Source organism: Mauremys mutica, chromosome 22 (genome assembly GCF_020497125.1).
Source record: "Mauremys mutica isolate MM-2020 ecotype Southern chromosome 22, ASM2049712v1, whole genome shotgun sequence".
In the NCBI taxonomy this organism is placed as follows: Eukaryota; Metazoa; Chordata; order Testudines; family Geoemydidae; genus Mauremys; species Mauremys mutica.
The window spans coordinates 15,765,982-15,792,551 of NC_059093.1; the positions used below are offsets into that span (position 1 = coordinate 15,765,982).

Here is a 26,570-nt window from a genome sequence, read left to right on the forward strand (position 1 = left end):
CCAGATGCTCAGTGGGTGTAAATCTGCATTGCTCCTCTGAAGTCAAAGGAGCTGCATCCATTTGCACCTGCTGCAGATCTGGGCCTGAGTGTATTCAGGAAATTCCTGGTCACAATTCCGCCAGACTAGACTGAGGAGAGCTCTTGTTGGTGCAAAACTATAACAAAGGAGCACGTTCCCAGAATAAGTGTTCGCACGCTTGGCTGGCCGTGTGTGCTGCACTTAAGTGTTGGCACATTCTTGTGACATCCCTGGTTTTTCTCGGGAGGCATGCGGGGGTTTGTCAGCCTCGCAGGCTGTTGTGATGTTCCTGCATCCCACGGCTGGACTGAAAGCAACTGGAGTGGAAAGCAGAAAGGCTCTGCGAGCTCCTGATAACAGAACTAAATAAAGGCAATTTTTGAGTCACCAGTTCACAATGGCTGAATAAGGCAGGTGGTGACTGATGAGTCAGGAAATTACCTAGTGAACTGCTGGGGAGACGCTGTGATGAGAATCCCTGGACGCAATGGGGAACCTGTAAATATGACAGCTCCAAGCCTGGCCTGCACCAGCTCCTCAGCCTTTTTGTTCCTTGCAAAATAGATCTTTTGCAAATTGGTCCCTAGCTTTTTTGAGTCCTTCGTGCACAGCTTACCTGGCACTATTGCATGGCTGGAAATCATGGACCAAATTCTCTTTGGGGGTAAAATGGGCCCTGCTTAATTGATTTCTATGGATTTTTGCCATTTACACCAACAGAGAAATTTATCCTTGCAAATGGGAAACCAAAGAAAAGATGTAAATCTCTAAATGCCATTGTGAGATGGTGTGTGTATGTGTTCACTTTACCTGTGTGTGTGTGAGTTGCCTAGAATTTGTATCTTTTGTTTGCTTCACATGGATTAGACACACCATGTAATAGCAGAGAGGTGCATTTGGGGTCATTCTCTGGGGGTCCCTAAACTTCTGACTGCCAATAGCTGGGACTGGATTACAGGGGCTGGATCATGTAATCATTGCCCTATTCTGTTCATTCCCTCTGAAGCATTTGGCACCAGCAACTGTCGGGAGACAGGATCCTGGGCTAGATGGACCATTGATCTGACCCAGTATGGCCATGCTTATGTTCATTTCTAACATTGCACAATGGGAAGCCATAATACATGCAGCCCAAAAGGTATGTGTTGGGAAGTCCGGGGCACTCAGTGAGTCAGGTTCAGCTTTTCTTGCTCCATGGGTCTCAATCATCCAGCTGCAGATACACTACCCCAGCACCATTGTCAGTTAAATGAGAGTGTCTCTCTGTAGCTGTGAGGGAACATTCCTACTTTAAGCTGGAGTGAGCTCTCGCTAAGTACATTTCTTTCCTTTCCAAGTAGCCTCTTTTCATTGCTGTCTCCCTGGGAATGGACGGAGGAGTCTGTGATGGTAAATTGTCACAGCGTTTACCCATTTAGCATGGGCACCCAGAAGTGCAATAGCAGAGGGCTCTGCTGATCATGAACTGAGGTGCTTTGGCTGGGCTGAACTGGGGGCCGGGGAGTGAGGTGCCTTGGGCGAGCTCTGTGCGGGAAGCCAGGGCTGGAATAGCAGGGCATGGTGCAATAGCAAGGGGTCCAGCGAGTTGGGATTGACGGGCTGGGTTGTGAAGGACCCTGGCTGGAACAGCAAGGGTGCTGCAGGTTAGGTCTGTGAGTTGCTTTGGCAGAGCTGTGGGGCTTGCACAGGAATTACCATGGTGCCTAACTCTAGCAAATACTAATACTAATATTCCTTCCTTGGTGCTGCTGTCCATCCCTGAACATAAAATGCTTGTCTGAGTTCTGCTCTGAGTGACACAGCTGGTCTTCCCATCAGAGTCAGGGTTGTTGCAGGAGCAGGTCCATCCATCCCACACTCACATATCCTCGTGTCCTTTAACCAGCCGGATGTGCCATGCTCAGGCTACCATGCATCTCCTCAGACGTCTGCTGCAAGTGCACTGAGGACTGAAGCCAGGTAGCCTCTTTCTCTCTCTCCTCCCCACCACTGCTAGAGCAGGACTGGGCAGAGACCGTCCACTGGAGACGCTTCCCCCCACCGTGCCTGTGTCTCAGGCTTCAGCTGCTTGGAGCCAGGACACTGGTGACTTGTGAGTAATTATCCCCTCCGGTACTTTCCCATCAAGGCAGAAATGGCTGCAAATCACTTCCCAAAGCGCCAGCGCTGACCATTTCCGAAGGTTACAGTCACAGTCAGTTTAGCCGTAATCCAGCCCTACCTATGCCCAAGATTGTATCATTCCCTCGTCCTGCAAAGTTTATTATGTGCCCCTAATGAGGGACAATTACAGGCAATTAAGGCAAGACAGTAAAAAGAGTGTGTATGTAGTATTGTGTATGCACATGGTACTCTGTGTGTATGCTGAAGGACTGTGGTACTCTGTGTGTGTGTGGGGGGGTGCGTGTGTGCATGTGTGGTACTTTGTGTGGATGTGGGTATATCCATAGCTGGGTGTATGTGTGTGTGGTACTCTGGGCTTGTGGAGAGTCATGTGTGTATGCATGTGTGGGTGTGTTACTTTGTGTGGGTGTATGCAAAGCTGTGTGTATGTGTGAGTGGTACACTAGGTTTGTGGAGAGCTATGTGTGTGTGTGAGTGGACTTCTAGGTTTCTGGAGAGTCCTGGGTATATGTGCGTGTGTGTGTATTTGGGGCTGTGGAGGGTCACGTTGGGGGCAGGAGGTAGCTGGTGTGTTTGTATGTGACTAGTACTCTGTGTACGAAGTTGTGTATGTGTGTGGTACTTTGTGTGTGAGGGGATAGGCTGTGTGGTTGTGTGTGTGTATATGGAAGGGTACTCTGTCAGGGGGAAAGGAGGACTGTTCTCTGTGTGTGGGGGGGGGAGTGTATTGTGGAGAAATAAATTCTCGCTGCCAACATGCCAGATAGGATGTACAACGGTGCGTGTAACACAAGCTGAGTCAAAGATCCTCTCTGCACATTCCCAGAGAGAGGGCAGCGCATCAGACGTAATAACACCCAATGCTGGTTTCTAAGCAGCAGGACGGATTGGGATAACCCGATCCTCTGGAAAAGTGCTGCAAATCTTCTTAGTCTGCACCAACTCATGACAGCCAGCACTGGAGCCATGCCCACCTTGCTTTTGCCTTTGCCTTCAGTATTCAGGGCCTGCATGGGGGAGCCCCCTTCAGCCCTTCCAGGGGGCTGCTGCTGGCCCCATGCACCTTCTGATCAGCTTAGTGCATTGCTAACTAATGCACTGTGAGCCCATCTGTAGCCCGTTGATTGCAAGAGCTGTAATCACCTTCAGTTTTATCTGCTCTCCTGCTTAGGAGGTGTTAATGGTTTAGTAAGTGGTAACTTATTGGGGTCCCCCGGAGGTCACCCATTTACAGTTCATTAAGTCTGTGTGTTCCCTTTTTGCAGCCTAGTGGAGCTCTCTCATCGCCCGTTTTTCCCTGAAATGTCATCTTTGCCCTATGTGGTTCTTCATCTCTTTGTAAGATGTTCCCTAAGGTGCCGCGCTCGGCTGGGCTGTAAAGGGAAGTGTGCTTACATGGAACCATGGAAAGGAAAAAAAACTTAATGAATGAAATTTCCTAATGATAAGAGCTACCATGGTGTGAATAATCGGTGTATGGGAAGAGATGGAAGATCTATTCAGCTTCTTGCCACTAACCCATCTAAACTCTTAAGAAATGACGTAAAGAACAGCACAAAGGAAGCCATTGTCAGGGCACAGCAACAAGTTTCAGTGTTTCTAAAAAAACCCAAAGTGATGTTACATATTCTCTATACACATATTCTCTATAGAGCATTGCTGTAACACAACCCACCTTTCCCCCTAACTGAGTAACTGATTCCTCACCCCATCATTGGAGTCATTGAAAACTAGACTGAGAAAGGTGCTCAAAAATATATGCTGAAGGGATCCATCTTGCACTGGCCTGGGGCCTCTGGGTAGACATTCATAGCCTCATAGGTCTAATTTGTATGGTTCCATGAAGGTAATGACCAAGGCATCCAAAAATGTAAAATGTATCGCTAGCAACAGGAAAGATGTATGCAACATGTAGTTCTCATAAACGGCGGGGACCTGAGGTTGGGCAAACACATTGCTCCTCAGGTGATCAACAGTGCTTGGGTTTTAAATCATCTCCTCCAAGATCTCCAGGCCTACGAGCTTAGCAAAGACACCAGCTGGTTTTTGAGCATGCTGTGGGCTTTCCCTTTACTACAGCCCCCTCTCTTCCTATGCAGGTAAAGCAGCTGAGCTGGATTGTATATGGATGATGGAACAGCCAATGGGGCACATACAGTGGCCCACATGAGGTGCTCAGGGGGCTGATTTGGGGCTTGTTTGCTAGCCGGCTCACCTGGGTTCATGGTTTGTTATCTAGTCAAAGCTCAGCCTAAATTGCGAAAAGTCTACTGCAAATTTGGACTTCTTGCAGAACCTTGGGCTTTTAATGAAGGTCTCCTGTCCAGATGCTGACTAGAATCAACCCTGTTTAGCTTGTAAGACCTGGTAAGATATTAGCCCCAGGAGCCATGGCTGCATCAAGTGACCCTCCTGGCACCATCCATTTCCAAAGGCAGGAGAGGCGGAAGGAGCATTCCTATTCCATGTACAATTCCATCCCAGCCTTACAGGGGCACTGTTCTCCTAATGGAAGTTGTTCATGTTGAACATACTGTAAGATGGGGTCCCAAAATGGTTGAAAACCCATACTCAAAGAGTAATTACTAATGGCTCACTGTCAAACTGGGTAGTCATATGTAGTGGGATACCGCAAGGGTCAGTCCTGAGTCCCATACCAGCCGATATTTTCATTAATGACTTGGCTAATGGAGTAGATAGTATGCTTATAAAATTTGCAGATGACACCAATCTGGGAGGGGTTGCAAGCACTTCGGAGGACAGGATTAGAATGACCTTGAAAAATTGGAGAATTGTTAAGAAATCAACAAGATGATTCAGTGCAGACAAGTGCAAACTACGACACTTAGGAAGGAAAAATCAAATGTACAAATACAAATTGGGGAATAGCTCGGGAGGTGGTAGTGCTGCAGAAAAGTATCTCAGGGCTACAGTGCGTCACAAATTGAATATGAGCCAAAAATGTGGTGCAGTGGCAAAAAAGACAAATATAATTCTGATGAGTATTAACATGAGTGTCATATATAAGACACGGGAGGTGATTGTTCTACTCGACTCGGCACTGGTGAGGCCTCAGCTGAAGTATTGGGCCCAGTTCTGGGTGCCACATGTTAGGAAAGATGTGGATAAATTGGAGAGAGTCTGGAGGAGAGCAACAAAACTGATAAAAGGTTTAGAAAACCTGACCTAGGAGGAAAGGTTAAAAAAAAACCTGGGCATGTTTATTCTTGAGAAAAGGAGACTGAGGGGCGAACCCGATAGTCTTCAGATACGTTCAGGGCTGTCTGAAAGAGCATGATGATCAGTTGTTCATGTCCACTGAAGGTAGGACAAAACTTATCTGGCTTAGTTTGCAGCAAGGGAGATTTCAGTTAGATATTAGGAAGAACTTTCTGACTATAAGGATAGTTAAGCACTGGAATAGGTTACTTAGGGCGGTTGTGGAATCCCTGTCACTGGAGATTTTTAAGAACACGTTGGGCAAACAGCTGTCATGGCTGGTCTAGGTTTACTTGGTCCTGCCTCAGTGCAGGGGGCTGGACTAGATGACCTCTCGAGTCCCTTCCCGCACTGAATTTCTCTGGTTCGGTGTCCTGCAATAGGCAAGTGAAAGCCTCGTGCCTATGGTCCTCGTCCAGGCTGGTTCTGCTGACAAAGCCCTCTGTTCCTCACATTCACTTTCCGTCTTGCAGTACGAAGGGGAGGAAAGATAGATGGCTATAAGAACTGTGTTCAAACTATTTTATTTAAGTTATAATCATGCCTAATCTAAATTTGCAGGGACTGTATTACACAGCCTAATGAGTCACATATATTGTACTGTGCTTTCAATTTAGTGAAGCCATTCAGAAGGTAGAAATATATTAAATTAACATCTCTTAGACTATGCCCCTTCAGATAGATAAAGTAGCGCCAGTATTTTTGATTCAGTGGCTTGTGTCAGCTGCTCCCATTGGTGCTATGTTCCCCAGCCCTGCATGCTGTGAAGTCAGCGATGGAGGGAGGACCATAGGTGAATAACTAACAGGTTTGTGACTGCCAAGGAATAGCATTGAAGTCTGATTCTGTCCCCACTACAGGCAGTGTAAAGGGGCTGTAAATGTGGCAGAACGTTCCCTGCACCCAGGGTAATATCCTTTGCATCAAGGGGTTTCCCTCACTAATGGAGGTCTGTTGGAGCAGCCCATTCCACCCACGGGTGCAGGCCCTCGCACAGGGCTGACCTGGGCTGTCAGGCAGTTCTGGTGTGGCTGGAGCACAGCACACTGCACCGATGCTGGACCCCAGAGCAGTCCCCAAGGGGCAAGCATAGCACACGTAACTTGGAGCAGTCCCTGGGATTGGTGTAACTTGCTCCAGGGACAAGGAGCAGAATTCAAAAGCTGCTCTCCCCCAGGATGGGCTGCAATTCTTGTGAAGCATAATACACCCTAAGCTCTGATGTTTATAACAGGGCTCTGGGAATCAGGACACCAGGGTTCTAGTTTTCTGCCACTGAGGCCATGACTGTGCTCCAGGTGCTACAGCTCCAGTGCTGCAGCTGTTCCATGGTAGGACCGCAGGGTAGACACTTCCCACTGCGAGGAAAGAGGGTTTTCCATTGACGTAGTTAATCCACCTCCCTGAGTGGCTGTAGCTAGGTTGATGGCAGAAGAAGCCTTCCATTGACCTACCTGCATCTACACCAGGGGTAAAGTCAGTCTAGCTACTGCGTGGCACCCAGGGGTGTGAATTTTTCAGAGTAGCTATGCTCACCTATCTGGAGACCAGGCCTGATGCACTTGGTGACCCTGAGCAAGTCACATCCCCATGGCTCGTTTTTCCTCCTCTGTGCAACAGGGCTGATGGAACCAAGCTGTCCTGACTCCCAATTCAGCATCCTGCCTTCTAGGCCATGCTGCCTCCCTATGTTATCCATGCACCCCTAAGGGCAATAGCAAAGAGAAGCCCACTGTGCCACAAGGTGCTGAGGAGAGGGATTGAAGAATCCTGTGTGCACTTGATGTGACAGAGGGACTTTAGAGAGGAGAAATGCTATTAGGCAAGTTGGAATCAGGCCAGGCTTTATGAGATCACATTTATTTGCCAAAAATACACCTCCCTGATTTTTTTTCCAGCCTATAAAGGCTGAAAACCAGATGCCCAACTTGTATCATGTTCCATCAGTAGGTTTCAAAGATGCAGAAGGCATTTAATGATTATCATCACCATTTACCTTAATATAGTGCCTTTACTACAGAAGGACTTCCAAGCACTTCCCAGACATTACCCAACTGATTAGGCTGATGCAGCTGTCTGTCTACTTTATTTATTGAGATATTTATCCATTTCTGTTTGAAGACTCAATTCAGGGCCGAGGAGCAGGCAGCTCCGAGCTGGAACGCAACAGCTGTTAGACACGGCACAATAACACCACACGACAGCTAAGGGGAGGCGAGGAATAACAATCCCTTGTACGCTGATATCATTTCAAAGCGTTTTACAAGCACTCAGAATGGAATGTCTAGGCCCCTTTGAGAGGAGATGAAAAGTGTTGCACCTATTTTCCAGAGAGGTGTGGAGAAGTGAGGTTACTTGCCCACTGATGTAGAAAGAGTCAATGGCAGAGAGAGGAGAAGAGCTCACATCTCAGAGGTAGCATGCTAAGAATCGTAGTAGTTCCAGGGTAGCCCTAGAAGCAGTGAGTGGCATTATGGGCTAGCCGCCCCGAAGAGCCGTCCATGGCGCGTGGGCGGATTTGTACTCAGGGCAGCTAGCTACTGCAGCTACGCTATTATTTCTAGCATGCTAGCTCGAGGAGCGCGAACACAGATGTGTCTCCTCCCTCAAGCTGGGAATCACACCCTCAGTTCCAAGGGTAGACGTAGCCTTAGATACTCTAGTGATAGGTGGCAGTGTAAACCCGCTAGGGAGTGGCTGTGCTGCAATCACAGGGCATGACTGCAGCTTGTGTGGAAGTACCCCAGCTAGCTTCAATCTAGCTCGCTCAGGTACCAGAGCAGTGAAGTCGCAGCAGCTCAGACTTCGGCATGGGCTAGCTGCCTGAGTAATAACCGAGGGCTCTGGGCAGGCTTGAACAGCTCACACTGAAGCCCGTGATACTGGGGCTTCCCTGCCGTGGACCCAAGCTAGCTAGATTAAAGCTAGCTCGGGTGTGTCTACACAAGCTGCAGTCACGCCCTGTGACAGCAGTGTAGACAGACCCTACGTTTACATGGACTGAGAGCTCTGTGTTCTGTTCTTAGATCTTCCACTGTCTTAACCTGGACACATCACTGCGCTATGCCTCAGTAACCCTGAGTGGGGACGAGGATACTTACCTGTCTTTATAAGTGCTTTGAGATCAATGGATGAAAGGCTGCTATAGAAGGGCGGAGTGACACTATTATTATTCCTCCTGTGAACAGTGCCATAAGATTTTTGATGGCTACAGTGGGTCAAGACCTCGATTTCCGTCTCCTTAAATAGACAGGAATGGGACAAAAGTCTTTTTACTGCAAAAGATGGGAGTTCTCGTTACACTACCCTGTCTCAGAGATAAAGCAGAGAGAGCCTCAGAGAGGTCCAAGAATGCCTTTCAAAGAAGAGGCGAGAGCTCTTTCCTCTATTCTGTGTAAGAAGCGTCTCGCTGTAAGGTCATAACAATATTTAACATTCCCTTCACAATGATGTCTGCAAGATCCTAGCATAAGGTGCGCCCTCTGTTTTCTGTGCATGGAGCCCCGCTTTGACCTCTGTGTCGTTTTGTGCTTTCCGTTCCTTTCCTTTCCTTTCCGTTCCACATTTGCTCATGAAAATGTCATTGTGACGGAAGCAGCTGCTCCTTTTCCTGAAAGGCCTGCAGGGCCAGCCAGCAGTTTTCACATGCCGCGTGTTAGCTACATTTAACGAACACATTCAGATCACTGGAAATCCCTATTTACACATCATAAACAAACAGGAGGATATCAAACACGGAGGAAATAATATATTATTGATTAAAACAATGGCGTTCAATGTCCTTTGAAAGGCAGATAGCCCCTGCCAGTCAATCAGCATTCCTAGCGCATCTTCCTTTGCTCTTTGGAAATGCAGTGGAAACCCCTCTCTTTCTGTAGGATTTTTAGAGGCCAACATGAGAAAGAAGAAAGGTACACGATCGGTTATGTGGTAGCATTACTCCATCTCCTAAAGCATCTCTGTTAGCTACTGTCCCAATAGAGGGACCAATGGTCCAATCTCTTCTGTTTGTTTGGGTTTTTTTTTTCCATTTAGCAACCAAAGACTTTGGGGGAAATATTTCCCACAAATGGGAATGAGGCATTCAATTCCCATTGGCTTTCTGTGTGGATCAGGCCTCTAATTGTCCTTTGTGTTTTTGGATATCTAACCCTTTTTGTTCTCTACACACTCAACCAGCAACTTGCCTCTCTGACCCCTAGTTCATATGCCTCAGAAAGAACACAAGTAAATTGCCAGTGAGAGAGAGCACAGTGTGTGTGTCCCTTCTGCAACAGTCTGCACTGAACTGAACACAAATAGCTGTCTGTCTCTACAGACAGAAGAGTCCTTAGTGATTTAAAGGTGTAGCACGCAGAAAATAAAGCCATACCACGTACATGGGTAAATACAGCATATAATCCAGAATGGAAAATCCTGTGTTTATTTTGTTAAAGATGATCTGATATGTTTATTTTTAAACCAAGGATTGACTAGTTAATTTTAAACTAGAGCATTTGTGGTACCAGCTTAGCACAATACAAACGTCAACCTAAAAATGACAAATAAATACATTCTAAAAGTGAACAGAGAGGCTTGCATTAACCCTCCAGGACCACAGCTCAGAAACTCTGGTTTTCCCTTTCAGCATCCCCAGCCCCCAATGCAGCATGTGAGATTCAGTCCATTGTGTCGTTTGAGAGGTGCTTGATGGGCTGAGAAAACACAGAAAGGTGAGGTCCTGCACTCAGGTTCAGGCAGGTACTGGGAGGAGAGATTTATTTTAAAATGAGTCATAAAGTTATAGAAAGTATATGCTCGTTTCCTGAAATGTTATACAGAGGAAGCAGTGAAGTTCAATGGTTAGCAGTAAGTGCAGTTAAGAACTTTGGAATAGAATAGAATTCTCCAAAACTTGGGATCTATTCCCTGCTGTGTGATCTTAGCCAACTCAATTCTTCTCAGCTCCTCCATCTATATAATGATACAGACCCTTCTCTGCAGTGTGCTTTGTGGTCTACCTCAGCACTAAGTATTATTGACCGCCTAGTTTCAGTGGAGTAGTTAGCATCAGTTTTCAGTGGTCTCCATCCTTCGCACCTTATTCAGTTCTTTCTCAGTCTTTACGTGGGCAACAACCCCCATCCCCGACAATGTGCAGAAGAGTTAACAAGGCGCTTGCCTGCTGGGATCACATGGATAAGGGAACTCTCTCTGGGAGATCTCTCCTTTCTCCCATGGAAGCACTGATGTCCGGGTCCTGTTGTTGAATGGTGACAAAAATCCTAGCCTCTCCTGTGCTTGGAAGAGGCTGGATGTAGCAAAATATTTATGTGTAGGCTTGGCAGGATTTGTTTTCAATCGATAGAAATCCGCAAACGTCAATTTCTGCTGACCTACTGAAATTGACAAAAGAAATATCCATTAATAATAGTTAGGGTGTAGTGCAGCCTCGTTCCTCCCCGCTCACCGCCATAGACCTTGTGCTTGCAGGCAGGGCCGGCTCCAGACCCCAGCGCGCCAAGTGCGTGCTTGGGGCGGCATGCTGCGGGGGGCGCTTTGCCTGTCGCCGGGAGGGCAGCAGGCAGCTCCGGTGGACCTCCCACAGGCATGCCTGCGGATGCTCCACCGGAGCCGCGGGACCAGCGGACCCTCCGCAGGAACGTCTGCAGGAGGTCCCCCGGAGCCGCGGGACCGGCGACTGCCAGAGTGCCCCCCCACGGCGTGCCGCCGTGCTTGGGGCGGCGAAATTGCTAGAGCCGCCCCTGCTTGCAGGGATCGGGTGTGGAGCCCTTTGCAGCCCCACAGCGAGGGACTCACACTCCTCATGTCGTCCTTGGCTGGGGGTCTTTGCTCTGCTCATTCAGAACCACAGCCTTCCCTGCATCTTGTGCCCAGGTGTCTTGGGCTCCTCGGATATGCAGGAAGCCCCCTGCAACCCCAGTGTCAGCACCACCCTCACCCCAACCCTAACTCCTCCCCTGTTAATTTCCTGCAACAGTCAGAGTTAAAATGGTTAAAAATGGATGGAATTTAAAATAAAAATAAATATTAATGATCAAAATTGCAAAAAAAAATAAAATTAAATTCTGCCAAGCCTACGTATACGCAGGGCATTCATCTGGCCTTCCTCCCAGGCTTCCCCATTGTGTGCAGAGGAGGAACGGGCAAACCAGTTCTAAACAATACACATCATCCCATGTCCCAAGTTTTGCTTATTTTTAGAAGCGAAGACATACAGGAGTGTTCAGATCAGTTCCTTTTTGGAGAGTTTCCACCGCTTAGTCAATTCTGGGGCTCCAGGCAGGACTAGCCATGCTGAAATACAGCTAGGGAAACTCATCCCGGGATGCTTGTTGCTGATTGAAGAGTTCCAGATGGCCCAGAGGAACTCCTGAATGCTGAACCCCAAACTCCGCTGAGATACGCTCCCTGCTACTTCTGAAGTACCCCTGATTTGCCCCAAATCCTCTTGCCTGCTTGGAAAGTTGTGTCATTCTAACAGAATCTGTTTGGGAATAATCGCAGCTCTCACACAGGAGTTTATTTTTGTTGGTGTTCTTTTGAAGATAGCTCCAGGAAAGGTCCTAAGTCAGGCTTCCTGCGTCTTATAGATAAGATATGTCTTACAGATAACATCATTATTCCTTCAATGCCACCTATGTTCTTAATCCAAGCACTCTGCACTGGGTCAGTGTGACAGCCGTTAAAACACACTCTTAAACCAAACCTTTAAGAGAGTGGTTTTTGCTTGTACAATATGCTTCTTTTTTTTTGGTTTGAAGATGACTGCAGGTAGGAGATTTGCAGATCAGGATGCCCAGGATCTCCACAGCACCATGAATTCTGGGAAACTGTTTTTTTTTTTAATTAGATGCAGAACAAAATCTCAGAAATGGTTTCAGCTCACACCTTTTCATTGCCAGTGTAGACGGGGATACATTATTCTTCCCCCTGTAAGGGTGGTAAAAACACGCCAGATTTTCCATGCAGGAAGAACATGGGTGCCCAGCCTATGTCCAAGACCAGTGACAAGGCAGGAGACGGTTATGGCTGACTATGGCAGCAGCTACTCAGCCCTGACTTCTGCTGCGGTGACTCCTCTGCAAATTCCATTATGCTTGTGGGGGCGTGGTGACTCTTTCCATGAATGAGAGGCTGGTGACCCTACGGCCTTGACCTACTCGGCACCTTTTGGTGGTGGTGGTGGGCGTTTGCAGGAGGCCAGCCAAGGGACATTCATGCTGACTGGCTGCTTTTGTGCAGAGAAAGGACTAGCTGGTTTACTACCACTGGTTTAGCCTCCATTGGGTGGTATTTTTAATAATGTGGCCGGGCGCCATGACCCGGAGTTCACATCCTTTGATGTTTATGTGCGTAGGCAGTGGGTGACAATGTGCTTTGGGAAGGCTGAGTGAAACTGAATAGCTACTGTGCTAGTAATCCTCAGGCAGGGTGTGCTTGAAGAGTGACCCACCCCACACTCACCTTATTGTGGCAGCTGCTTTCCTGCTACCCTGGGCCCGGCTCCTCACTGTGGCCCGTTGGCTCTCGCTCCTTGCAGATTTCAGAGAAGCCTGCCACAGCATCGCTTGATGCACACCTTTGCGTTCAGGCGGGATCCTGCCCCCTGTGTTGTCCCGCCCTGCTCCCTTTCTGGCCCTTGCGCCACCAGATGTGGAACTTTGCCCACCAAGCTGGGCATGCGCGTGGGGTGGCACAGCCAAAAATGGAGAAAAGATGGTGAGCTGGTAGATTGTGAGGGGAGGGGGCTGATTCTCCAGCAGCTCTAGCACCACCTATGTTTACATGATGAAAACAAAATAAATAGGGACCATGGTGGGGGTGGTATAGTAGGGATGGATGGATGGTTTGTAAAGCACCATAATAATTAGCTTAGCCAATGCAGTCCTTTAGACAAGCTCTATAACTGATGGCTCTCAGCTATTTCATGGGAGACGCCTAGAACCATAAGGTGACCACCATATCTCAAATGTCACGGAGAATGGAGTAGAGTTCACACCTCAGCCATGTAGGACACAATGTGCATGAGTCCAGGAGCTCTGAACAAAGGCCCTAAGCATGTCTTAGCATTTCCTTGCATGATACATAGCAGTCCAGGTGGGGCATCTGGATTTTTAAATAGGCTGGATAATTTCATGAATATTAATAGGTGTTCATGCCAGGATAAGGTCAATCAAGCCACAGGCTTCAGGGCATAAGTGGCTGTCCCACTGCAGTCAGGACCCCCTGACCCTTTCATGAGTACCACAGTTGTGTACTAAAGGCACTTTATGGAGAAGTCCCGACTTCCTCTGAAGTTGTTGGCAACTACTGGAGGCAGGACTCAAGAGCAGACAGACCAATGCTCTGATTCATTAGCCCAGCTCTGCTCCTACCCCTGATTTATTTCACTTTGTATCCATATGGTGTTTCCACACCCTTCCTCCTTGTCTCACTTTGGCAGGGATGGTGGGTGTTTCCTTCCAGGGCAGAGACACCAGCCTTATGGCGTGCAAAAGGTTGAAGGTGTCTCAGCTGTCAGGCGGGAGAGAAACTTTTCCAAGTCAGGTCCCTTGAACTGGCACATGCGGAAAGCTCTTTCCACAAGCCACCCCCAACCTCCGACTTCAGATCTGAGCTGTTTGTTCATTCATGTGAACTCGGCAGTGAAAAATATTAAAGTTCCCTGTTCCTGTGGCTTTCTCCTCTAGGTATTTAATCTTAGTTTACAGATGAAATGTGCAGTGGAGAAAAAGATGCTAATCCCACAGTTACTGCACTCTGCTCCAGCAGCTGAAAAATGTATTACCTCCTATCCTGGACTGGACAGAGGTGAGAGCTTCAGGACCTTGACATTTTTGGGTAAACTGGGCATCATGATGGGAGCAAGCCATGGGACTTGCCTGAGTGACAGGTCCAACCAGGGTTGTGCAGGCAGCCTCCCTGGTCTGCTACAGCAGGGAAGTGCTGCTTTATAGCTAAGCCTTGGGCTGAGAGAAGTCAGCAGCAGCCATTCAGCCTCAGAAAAGTACCTTTTAAGAGAGTGAGGCGGTGTATGTGTGTGTTTTCCGCCTCACTCTCTTAAAAGTACCTCACTCTCTTAAAAGGACTTAGGGTTGTTTTTGAAGAACCCATTGCCCTGAAATTTCTTTTCATGCAAAAAAAAAAATTGCTGAGCAAAGAAATGTTTGTCAAAGGTGTGAAGAATATATGTGCTTTTCCTGGAGCATTTAGGTCAATCAGTCACAAACCGGGCGGTCTCTCCAATTAAGCTCTGGTGATTTGGAGTGCGTGAATGTGATAATGAAGCAGAGAAGGTTGGAGCCACCCAGCTTGCTATTTTGAGGATACAGGCGCTTGAGGCTGTCTGGCTGAAACGGAGCCATTGAAAGTAATGGCCTGGACGATCTCACTCCATTACTTTTAATGGGATTGAGACTGTGTGTGCTCAGTAGCAGCACACTGACACCGGGAGAAGCAGGGGAGCTATTGTCACATATCATTCACATTACAGCCAACACTGGGAAAATGGCCCCCTGGCAATGGGAGCCAAAGTACCTGCAATAAGTTACACGGGCTGGCAGCAGATGGAAGAGCGGCTGCAAGTAAAAGGCACATAAAGGCACCAGCTCCAAGCCGGGAGTTTAACTTAGTCAAGGCCCGTAACGTGCTGAGGCAGGGTAGTCCATAAAAGAGACATCCACTGCTCCCCACTCCCCCCTGTGTGTTGGATCCCTCAGTCTGTGCTGCAGCCATCAAGGAGGGTGATGATCAACACTTCAGCCTCTGAGCTCCCAGCCCTTATGCTGATTTTGAGTTTCCCAGGCTGCTTTTGTACCTGTCTCCCGCACTGTGATCGCTGCAGCGCTGTGTGATAGGCTGATGCTGTATTAGCCTCCTTTCAGCCCAAAATGTTCTGCAAACATCACGCTAGACCCTTAGCTGGTGTAAATCCACATAGCTCCAATGGGATCTGGCTCTTTGTGTCTATGGGAATCGCTTTGCTCTGCTACTGACATGCAGCCACCTCTGGGGTGCGATGTGGCAGCTGCTTATCAGTGGTGCTGCACTGCTGCTTAGGAGAGGAAGTGAAGAGGAGTCCTGTCTCCAGCTGAAATTGCGCGGACACTGCAGGAAGGCTGCATGTAATTGCCCCAACAGAAGTTTAGTTACGAGAGTGGAACTAACACCCCAGCCTTTGTGAAAAACACCATGGGCTGACAGCCAGATCAAGACCCCAGTCTCGTGTCTCAACCAGTGGACAGCATTTGGGCACCCCTCTGTGACTGGTCACCCAGAGAGACTTCCTAGTTCTGCACCACTCCCTGCAGCACTTGAATTTTCCGTGGACGTCTCCTCGCCAAGTCCGGACCCAGCCACCCACTGTTTAGGATGTGACTGCTGACACCCTCAGCCTGAGGCAGCATGGACCTATGAAATCACAGCATTCTCAAATAGAGTCAGAGAGACCCGGCAGTGAGGGATGCCCCCTGTCAAGCCACCCTGCCCCTCTTCCCCAGGCAACGGGAAGAGTTTCTCTGCTAGGTTGCTTTGCGAAAAGGAACCTCTGCACTGCTGGCAGTTTGTCCAGCGCTTAGCTCAGACAGTTAGTGAACAGCAGGAGGCTGCTGTCTAGGATCTGACTGATGAGAGGCTTTTGAGGCCAAAGGTGGCGAGCGTCATTAACAACGTTGCAGAGAGGGAGAAAATGAGGCACAGCAACTTGTCCAAAATTATGCAGCAAGCCAAGCAAGGACTAGAATAGAGGTCTAAGCCCCCCTAGCTCTGACTGGAGAACCCTTCAGCTGGGCTTTGATCTGGCACTATGCTATTGACTTTGATGGGAGCAGAAGCATAGCAGAGTGGGCAGTGCACAGTTGGGATAACCCAAACCTCCGTCCATCCCTTGCGCTGAACCCTAAGCCCTTCTGATGTCTGGAAAAGATTTTGTGCTTGTGGGATCTGAAAGCTCAAGTGACAATGATGCAAATCCTCAAAGGTTTCTAGGCACTAGAATCTGGGCCAAAGCTCCTGCAGAATGGCTGCTCTTGGGAAATTTTAGGTCCGTCAGAAAGCTGACAACCCAGGGGAAAAGCTGGAATACTTATGGGCCCAAGCTAATTTTGCGGAGAAGTTCACTTAAGCACACTGGATCCGATTCCCAGAGCAGCTCCCGTCAACTTCATCTGGCATTGTGGATGCTCAGTACCTTTGCAAACCAAGCATGGGGTGTTCTGAGCGCTTATCCGAACTGAAGCAGCAAAGTCTATCACCAACTGCAAGTCTCTCTTCCTGTACTGTAGCAGAATAACTATGGCCTGATCACCATAATGATAGTGTCATTTCTTTTGGCTGGATGGAATCTTCCACTGTTGGGTGTTTGGAGAACCCATGCTATGCATCTCAACAATCAACATCCAGCAGTGTGGCCCTTAAATGTTCACCGACCATTCACTTTCCTGTGCTATCACTGCCCAACATCGGAATGACCCTCCCTGCTGGCACGCTGCAATGCTTCAATCAAAGCAGTATTTCTTCAGGAAAGGGATGGAGCTGGAATGAGCAGAAAATCCCTTCATTCATGTAGCTTTCACCCCTTACGTGTAATCAGTGCCTTCTTCATTCCCAGTGGGTGGGGCTGTGCTTTCCGGCTGCCCTTTCCAATTCATTTCTACAGTTTGAGCGAATTTTAGTGGACGCCAAAGAGCAAGAACGTGCACTGCAGCCACTGTGCCGAAAATGGGCATCCTCCTCCCCACCCCCAGATCTGCTAGTGCGTCCTGGTCCTGCAGCACCTCCTTCTATGTCCCCAACACAGCTGAGCCACTCTGCCAACCTGACGAGTAGTATCCATGCTTCTCTAAAGCTGTGCTCCACCAACACAGCTCTGGGTGCAGCTCTGTTCTTCAGCACCGCCTGCTCTTCAGTCCAATGTCCCCCAACACAGCTCAGCAGATGCACTTCGATCCTGATCCACCACACCCACTATTACTCCAGTCATTGGTCTCTCCCGAGCAAAGATATCCACTCTTGCTAAACTGTGCCATGATTCTGTGATACTTTCAAGGGGTCATGAGTCACTACATTTTCACCATCAGACTCATTTTGATCCCAGGTCTGAAGTTTACAGGCTAGTAAGTGTACCCAGTGCACCGCCCTCAGCTTCACCCCAGCTGTCCTTTCATCAGGACATCCTACAACCAAAGTCCTATCTAAAAACCTCCAGACTCCAAGTCTCATGAAATCAGAGAGAAAAACAAGAGAGATCCCGGTGCCTTCCTCCGATTTTTCATAGCACACACACTCTGTGTGTGTGTCTCTTTTATCTCTCCGAGAAAAAGCCAACTTAGGGAGTTTTGTGAAATTGCTGAGAGTTGGGAAGGGGGAAAAAACAAAATAGAAGATGAAGATTGAAAAAAAAAGGCTTCGGATGAACAAGAATTGCAGACATGCTGTGAGGTAACCGGCAAATACAATTTAATTATAAGATACAGAGTAGTAATGTCATTTGCGAGGCTGGAGCATGATTTCTCCGTAATAGAAGGACCACAGGGTTCCCTGCCTCAGACTGCTGTGCCGTGTCATCTTCAAATGATAGACTGAATGCACTTCGATGCTTTCTCTGTTTTGGGATGGACTTAAAGGGCCCGTGGCAATTGGGTTTGAAGGACTCAGGACAGCTGGGTTTGAAGGACTCAGAGCAATTGGATTTGAAGGCTCCAGGACATCTGGGTTTGAAGAGACCAGTAACCAGGGCAGTTCTCCAAGCCAATCAAGGAAAAAGCATATTTCACAGTCGTTTCTCAGGTTTTAAGTGAGGGATCTGGGACTCTGGAGCTGGACTCTCCCCACTTTGGTCTGAATCTGCTGACTTTCAGGCATGCTGCAAAGTCTCTCTGTCACTCAGGCTTTTCCTAGGGGGGAGGTGATGTCCTGGGTGGGCAGAGGTTTTAGGCTAGAGCTCTGGGAGGAGCATAATGGGGACATGTTTCCTATCTTTGTACAGGAGCCTAGAGCTGCATTTGGGCACATTTTCATATCCACTGAAATAAATAAATAAATGACTGCAATCCCTGGATACTAGACTGTCTCACTGGGTGTCTAGATAATACAGTGCTGTTTGCATTACTAGTGGCACAAATTCAGTGAGAATACGATATTCAGGCCACCTGAAACTGACACTGGGATGGACACAGTGACTTTGGAAGAAATGAGAACCCCACACCACTCCCTGATTTTAGACCTGGCTTCATAACAAATCTTTTTTGTTGGGTTTTTTTGGGGGGTTTTCCTGAGCTAGTTTTCATCTGTTCCACAAAAGAAAAGAGAGGAAGGTTGGCTTGAAATTCCTTCCTTCCATCCCTGGGAGTAAGAGGGACCTATTCAAACACTATCAGAGTAGACCCATGGAAAATCTTCCCCAGAGCTGCTGCCGTTGTGGCCATTAAAGAGCCAGCACACTTTTCACAAGAATAGAAAAGTTACCGTTGGCATCCTGGCCAATCCCCAGTTTGGGCCATTCCATTTTATCCCCTGTAACTTCCCCCTGCAATCCCAATTGGATACAGGTTTTCTCTTTCATGTCGCGTCATCCTAAGCTGCTGCAGAGTGTTGCTGCCTATTGGTAAACAGCTGTTGTGTTCTGCACCAGAGGTGGCTGCATTTCAAGTGGTGGGTGAGGTTTTCCCAGTGCACAGAACCTGATAATAGGGATTTGTCCATTGACTGCGATAGGAACATTGTTTATGAAGTGGTTCGGGGATCCTTCTGGTTGGAGGGCATTAGAGAAATGCATACTGCTTTTCTAGTAGGCTCAGTGTGTTTGACACACACCCTGTTTTGTAGCCCTCTCCAGTAGGATGACTCCAGTTTCCTGGCGCACACGCGCACACACACACACATACACATACGCACCACATATCCTTGGTGACATACTGAGTGGAAGCTCTTGGTCCTCCATGTCAGAAGCTGAGGCAGGGAGGGGAGCAGCCAGGGAGACATCAGTGCTGCTGCAGCCCTTGTCAGGCTACTCCCCAAGCAACCAGGAGTTCAGGACTGAGCTGCCAAGCAGATGAGGAGGCAGGAGACAGACAGCTCGGGGCATGTGAGATTCCGGACACACAAGAGGAATGCCCACGGGAGGCAGAGCAGATGGACGGAGCAAAGAGACACCGAGCGAGCTGTCTGCGCAACCTGGCCTGTCCTCGTTCTTTCTGCCTTGGAGGAGTCGAAAAGGTTCTTAGGGTGGACACAGTCCCTGTTGGCTGGCAAAGCACTGAATGAGACAGATGTGACTATCACCTGGCCTCCCTCTGCTGACGCAGTCTCCGCTAACACAGGCTCCTCTTTAAAGAGACAGTGAACTCTCAGCAACCTGCGTCCACTCCAGCAGGGTGTGGATGGCACATAGAGGGAGGGGGACTGCAAGGTGTCTGGAGTGGCCCCTGCAAAGTGCCAGGGAGGGGCAGGTGGGGTGGAAGGAAAGGTCTCATACTGCCTTGAAATTGCTCTTGATCATGGACTGGAAGAGTGAAGAGGCCACGGAAGAAGAAAAAGGGCCACCAGTCCATCTAACCACAGTGGCCAGTGCTTAACGCTTCAGCATTTTATCCTGGGCTTGGGAATCAGAGGCCTTCTCCTGTTCTCCATGCAGTGAGCCAATGCCTTGAAGCACGAGACTTGATTTGGGGGCTGACTGTAGAAACAGATACAACAAATCCACAAGAAATTCTTTAAATGCAGGCCAAATCATCTGATTGTGTAGAAAGGCGTAGCTTTATGGAAGTCAATGGAACTACCACACTTGGCTCTTGATGAAGTACTTGAAGCAGGAAGACCACAAGGAACTTTAGAGGGCCCTAGCTAAGCTAGATGAATGAGCAACACAATGGCAGATGAGATTCAGCGTTGAAAAATGCTGTGAAAATAATGCCGCTTGGGAGGAATAAGTTGGATTATTCCTCCACATTGCTAGGTTATAACTGAATTTTAACCACACAGGAAAAAGATGGAAGCATCACTGGGCACAATTCAGTGAAAAACTCTGCTCAGTGTAGTCCAAAAGCAAACAAACAAAAATGTTAGGATGAATAAATAGGACAGAAAATAATATCATTGTGATATCGTGCCATTATGGAAATGAGTGGCATGCCATCAACTTAAGTGCTGATTTCAGTTCTGAGAAAGCATCTGGGGAAAGATACAGCAGAAATAGAAGGGGTCCAGGCAGAGGTGATGAAAATGATTCGAGAAGCGGAGAGACTTCTGCATGCAGAGAGATTGTAGAAGCGTGGGGGAGAGGTCCTCTCTTCAATTTACAGTGGGTAGAAGGGCCTGAATGGCACGAAGGAGCCCTAAAAGCACCAGTTCTGGCCAGGCAGGATTCCCCCAGTGCAGGCATTGCAGAGAGACAGCCGTAAGGCTGTCCTTCAAGGACTCCCTCATAAGCCTGGCATAGGGGGCATGCCAGAGGTGGGAGGGGCACGTCTGGGGCAGCACCACAGTATGCAGAGCCCAGGGAGGCTGCCATGGTTTAGATAGACCCCCCTAGGCCATCAAAGCATATGTCTACACCTCCATTTAAGGTGTAACATGGGTGGACAGACCCACATGAGCTTAATCGAGGCAACATGGCTAAAATAGCAGTGAAGATGCAGCAGCACAGACCCCGGCATGGGCCAGAAATGAGAGCGCATACAGAAAGCCCCAGTGGACTTGTACGGGAACGGCTGTTACCTGCACTAGGTAAATTAAATCTTGCAGGGATAGCAGGGGCAGCTTCGATCCCTGGTTCTGATTCTGGCTTGACCGCTGGCTCTGGTACCTGGCAGTTGACTCTGATGCTGACCCTCCGCTTTGTTCCCTGACCTGGACTCCTGCTCTGCCCACTAGACTTGACACTTGCTCAGCTGTATTAGGCCAGACTGCCTACAGTCCCAGTCCATAGCAGCAGCCACTGAGGAAGATGGAGTGAAAGCCCCCAGATATCAGGGCTGTAAGGACTACTGAGTCCAGATTCTGGGCTGAAGACCAGGTGTAAGGGCAATGGACTACAGTTTTGTGGGACTCGCTGTAGCCCCGGGACTGGATGTGGCCTGGCTGGAGGACTGAGTCACGAGAAAACATCGACCATCACAGAGCCGGAGTGGTTGTCAGCAGGGAGTGCCAGAGGAGTAGTGTCTGCCACACCTAGCCATGAGGGGGCATGCCGGTCAGTGAGTCATTCTTCTACAGGCCTCTTCAGTCCCCAAGCGGCCCGGGATTGGGAGGGCACAAAGGGCACACCTTAAAGAAATCTATCCGTGGACTGGTCCCAAAGCTTCCATCCTTTATTGTCAACAGTATTGGGACTGGATTAGCCTGGGGATGCAGGGAATTGCACAGGCACTGAAATCTGAGATGGGACCAAATCGAAATGCCAGGTCCACACACTCCTGAAGTTAAGGGAAGTTTGGATCTTGATCCAGGCCCCCCTGAGGTGTTCCTTCCTTAGAAATGCCCCTTCAGAATATGAAGTTCAGCTGTGCCACTCAAGGGTGAAACTCACCCCTGTGCAGAAGGCTACTCCAAGGACTTTGCTTAAGTAGGACTTTTAATTGGCACATAGGCCTCTGCCCAGAGGTAGATTTCTCCCCTGAAGATCTGCTGTGTACATCAGCTCTTATTAACATGAACAGGACTTCCACATCCATGGGCAGCTGAAGAATAATCCCTTCCCCCAGCAGCATTTTAGGATACAGGGCAATCAGCTGGCACAAACCTTTGCACCGTCTGTTTATCTCCAGCTATGGATTCCTTAAAGTCAGATTGTGGTCCCATAGGGACACACTCGACTAATCCTCTGCTTTTAAGATTTTATTTGTGCAATAAATGGATGACAGGGTGGTTTGCAAGTGCATAATACAATAAATAGGTTTATAAATGCAACCTTTCTGCAGTGCACTATAGAGTAAAATACAGTATCGCTAAAGCATTTAACGCCTGTCACCGCCTCATTCGTATTTCAAATTGCAATGTGCTCATTTTCTCATCTGGGAGGCTTTTTTTTTTAAATACATTTTTATAAATTAAGCAGGAACAGATTTAATAATAATAACATGAACGTAGATTCTTTTCATCTCCAAGGATCTCCAATTGCTTTGCAGACTTAGCAAAGCAACATACAAATAATACGTGGAAGGATCCATTCACCTGCTGTTGAAATGGAACAGCTGTTTAAGACCTACATGGCAACACTGCCGAGTGTTAAGGGCAGGACATGAAGGATCCTGTAGCGGGTTCACAGAAAGTACAGGGAGGACATGGGGAGGAAGAATGTAATTAACTACTTTGGAATTTGGCCAGGTCTGCCAGGCTAATTCCTCACAAAAAAAGTGCAGTGGGATATTTATTTAACTCCATACAAGCAAAAAGCAAAGTTCAATGAAATTGAAATGCAGCCAATTTAATACTGATATAAGGAAATAAATAATAAGGATTAATAAGAATTAAAGGAGGACAATATAATTAATGCCAATGAACATGGTTATGGAAAATAAATCCTGCCAAACTAGCTTCATATATTCTTTATGAGATTACAGGATTGGTTAATAAAAGTAATAGTGTTGCTGTACTATACTTAGACTTCTGCAAGGTGTTTGACTTGGCACCACATGCCTTTTTGATTAAAAAACGAGAATGATACAAATTCAATGTGGCACATATTACATGTATTAAAGGCTGGCTAACTGACAGCCTCAATGTAATTGTAAACAGGGAATTATCATTGAGTGGATGTATTTCTAGTGGCATCCTGCAGGGATGTCTTCTTGGCCCTATGCTATTTAACATCTTTATCAATTACCTGGAGGGAAAAAAAAACATAAAATCATCAACCGCAGTCAAAAAATGGCTTTTCAGTAACATTGTGCCCCCAGAAGAAAGGAAGAACATGATCCGGTGACTCATCACCACCACTTCCTCTAAGACCTTCATGTCCTTTGGCATTCTCCCATCCAAGTACTGACTGGGTCTAACCCTGCTTTGCGTCTGAGATCACAAAGCAAGATTGTACGCAGGCCTACTCTGCTCTTGTGTTTGGACCCAGCCATTATATTACAGTGTCACGGGTACTGGCACTAGGACTTCTCTACCACAGAGATCGCTGTCCCGATTTCCCAATGAATGGAAGATGAAGCCCATGAATGAAACTCATGCATACAACACGGTAATGCAAAACCATTGACAGAGAATAAATTACCATCTCTGCAGAGCAAAAACGTGAGAAAATGAAAACGTGATATTTATTTTAATACCATGTATTTTAAAATTTAATTTAAGAGACCAGCTGTTTCAGCTTCTCTTATAAGACCTTAATTGGTATATAATAGCATAGTTAATTAAATACAAATCAATAGTTTAAAACAACTAATTGATATTTAATATGTATGGGAAAAAATAACTTAGTTGTAATATAATTAACTCAATATTAAATAAGCAATGGAATTGCAATTATGTCTTTACACTGATTATAAAGTTTATTGTTCTTTAATAAACTTGCAATTAGGCAGGATGAGCTGGAAAAATTATTAAACAGGTATTATTGGGCTATTAAACATTTATTATCATTCCTGGTGGGATACAGCTACACAATAGTACATAGTATGATCATGCTAATAAACCTTTACTACTCCTTTGCTCTGGCCTTTAGTATGCTGGTTGATCAGAAACCTTGCTCCCCACATGACTTATGGGTATTGTAATTGCCTTGAAAGAAGGTAATTAAATTGCAAATGAAAATGAGAAAAAAATCTGATGAGGAAAAGCAGGAGGCTTCTGTAATTTGGCACAGCAAAGTGACAGCACCTCTTCTAAATCACGTGTCCTCTCCTGCCTCATGTGTTATTACCTGTAGATTTCAAATTCAGTAAACACCATATATTTTTCCCACCTGAACTCCCCTTCTGGTTTTCACTTAGTAACTTATCTTCGTTTGGCTGTCCCTAAAGCTGCTGCGTGGCAATGTTGGGGCCATTACAAAGATGGCCATCCCCACCCCAGAGGCAGCTGCATTTTGTTGCTCATTCAAATGATCTTTATTATTGCATAAGTGAGGAGTGAATGTTGGAGTTGTGGTCGCGTTCTAATTTCCATTCTAGCAACCCCCTCCAGGCCAGACCTTGATCTGACCTTTTCCGTTCTTTGTCTCCATTTTCATAAGAAAGTCTATGATGAATCAGTGTACTTGCTTTGGAGTTAATCAAAATGTGGAAAAAAATCGACGCGCCTCACCATATATTCCAAGTGAACTATTTCATTTCAAGCAACTCAAATGACTGAGGTGGGAAACGTCAGATGTGACTTGTTTTACAGTTCTCACGGGGGGAGAAAAATTAAGCCACATGGGAAGAAAATGTGGATCGTTGGATAGTTTCAAAGTTATGGGATTGGACACAGGTGGGTTACAACCTTTTTCCAGTGGGATTGTTGCAGCGCCCTGATGCCAGAGGATTTCAAATGTTGGATGTGTGCTTAACTGTCTTAGCCGTCAGTTATCCTTAGCCACTAGGAGTGTGTCTACACTGCATTGTAAACTGGCTTGTGGACACAGTGCTTCCAAGCCCGAACTTTACCATCTATTGCAGTTGCCGGACTCGGGTCTCACGGCCATGCTAATGCTCCCATACTGCACTGCAAAGACCTTCTAACTCAGATTTGGGGCTTGACCTGCCTCCACACTGCAAAATGACAAGGCTTGACTCTGACCCACCCCCAGCAGGGTACCAGGTCCTGAGTGCTTGCTGACCTGAGTCAGACAGATATGAGTGTGGACAGAAGTGGGGCTTGGGCTCAAACCTGAGTCAGAGCCCAGGCTTAGTGTGCAGTGTACACATACCCTGAAGGGCATGAAGTGGCAAGCCATCGTTAGGCAGCTGAGAGCTTGGAGGTCGCACAGAGCCACCTCAGAGTATTTTATCTTAAGTATGTAATGGTGCTGTTAGCTATAAAAGCTTTATCAAGGTCTCACAAATTTGCAGCATAAATTATTACAATGCTGTGCTCCTTTCATCTTAGGATCTCAAACGGCTTAATAAGCATTCATTATCACAACCTCACTATGAGGCAAGCTGGAGATAGAGCCCAAACTGGAACAAGCTGATCCAAACTCTGGACAAGTTCTGGTCCAGACCTAAACCTCACAGGTTGGAAGCATCCACCTTTCTGACCTCTTTTGAAGTTCACCTAGTGCTAGTGAAAACATAGTCAACAACAGCAAGTGTGTGTGCGTGCGTGTGTGTGTGGGGGGGTATTTGCAGAAAAGAAATATGCAATTGCACTTCAGACTCAGTAACAGAAAAACACTGATTTGTTTGACTCCACAGTAGAACTGACTGCTTTGGGTGATTAACCTAATTCTGTTACTTTATTTACACTTTAATAGCATGGTGTTCATTGCAGGCTCGATAGGGATCAATAGTATTTTGCTTTCCTATCAATAAAGGCTTAAATGCATTTTGCTTACTTCTATGGGCTTTATATATTTAAACAGTGTTAGATCTTTTAGATAATTCTAACAGATAAATAGCTCTGTCTTGTTTGAGAGTGAGAGAGAGAGAGAGAGAGTTTTCAGCTAGGTGCTACCTATTCTAGTTGGCACCTTGTATTTGGAATGGAGCAGAGCTATTGAGTGAACAGCTCCTGGGGCTATCCTCCATTTGAAGCCACCAGGCACTAGGGATAACCAATAGAAGTTAGCAGAAGGCATCTATTATTCCACTAATAACCACCCCATCTATTTTTTATTTACATTGGAATATTTGCTAAATACAAAGATAGCAATGACCAGCAAGGTGTTGTGGTTTGGGGCTGGGATTGGGAGACGGGAGTGCCAGCTTCTAAGCCTTGCTGTGCCGCTGATTTACTGTGAAGCCAATACTGCTCTCAACTGCTAGGAAAGACCCCAGTTCAGGAAACCATCCCAGCATGTGCCTAACTCTAAACATTGATTTCAATGGGACTATTTACATGCTTAAAGTTTGTTAAGTACCTTCCTGAAGTGGGGCCTATGGTAGCAAGAAGTGAAGATTCTCAGCCTCAGGATGAGGTACTATGTGACACTGGACAAATTGCTTCTGGGCCTGATCCAAAGTCCACTGAAGTCAATGGAATATCTTCCTACTGTATTTTCCACTGCATGCATCCGATGAAGTGGGTTTTAGCCCACAAAAGCTTATGTTCAAATACAT

The 26,570-nt window shown here is 47.1% G+C and overlaps 1 protein-coding gene across 5 annotated transcripts in view; it reads left to right on the top strand.

Moving 5' to 3' along the window:
* KIRREL3 (kirre like nephrin family adhesion molecule 3) overlaps positions 1-26,570 on the top strand; it is a 728,850-nt gene that overhangs the window by 392,469 nt on the left and 309,811 nt on the right. For 2 of the 5 annotated variants that reach the window (XM_044997026.1, XM_044997027.1), the window contains exon 1: positions 14,073-14,178. The exons of the other annotated variants lie outside the window; for them this stretch is intronic. In XM_044997026.1, the coding sequence (XP_044852961.1) occupies positions 14,079-14,178 (100 nt within the window). In that variant the 5' untranslated portion in view covers positions 14,073-14,078. Of the gene's footprint in view, positions 1-14,072; positions 14,179-26,570 lie in introns of those variants that run through there. 5 annotated transcript variants of the gene reach the window in all.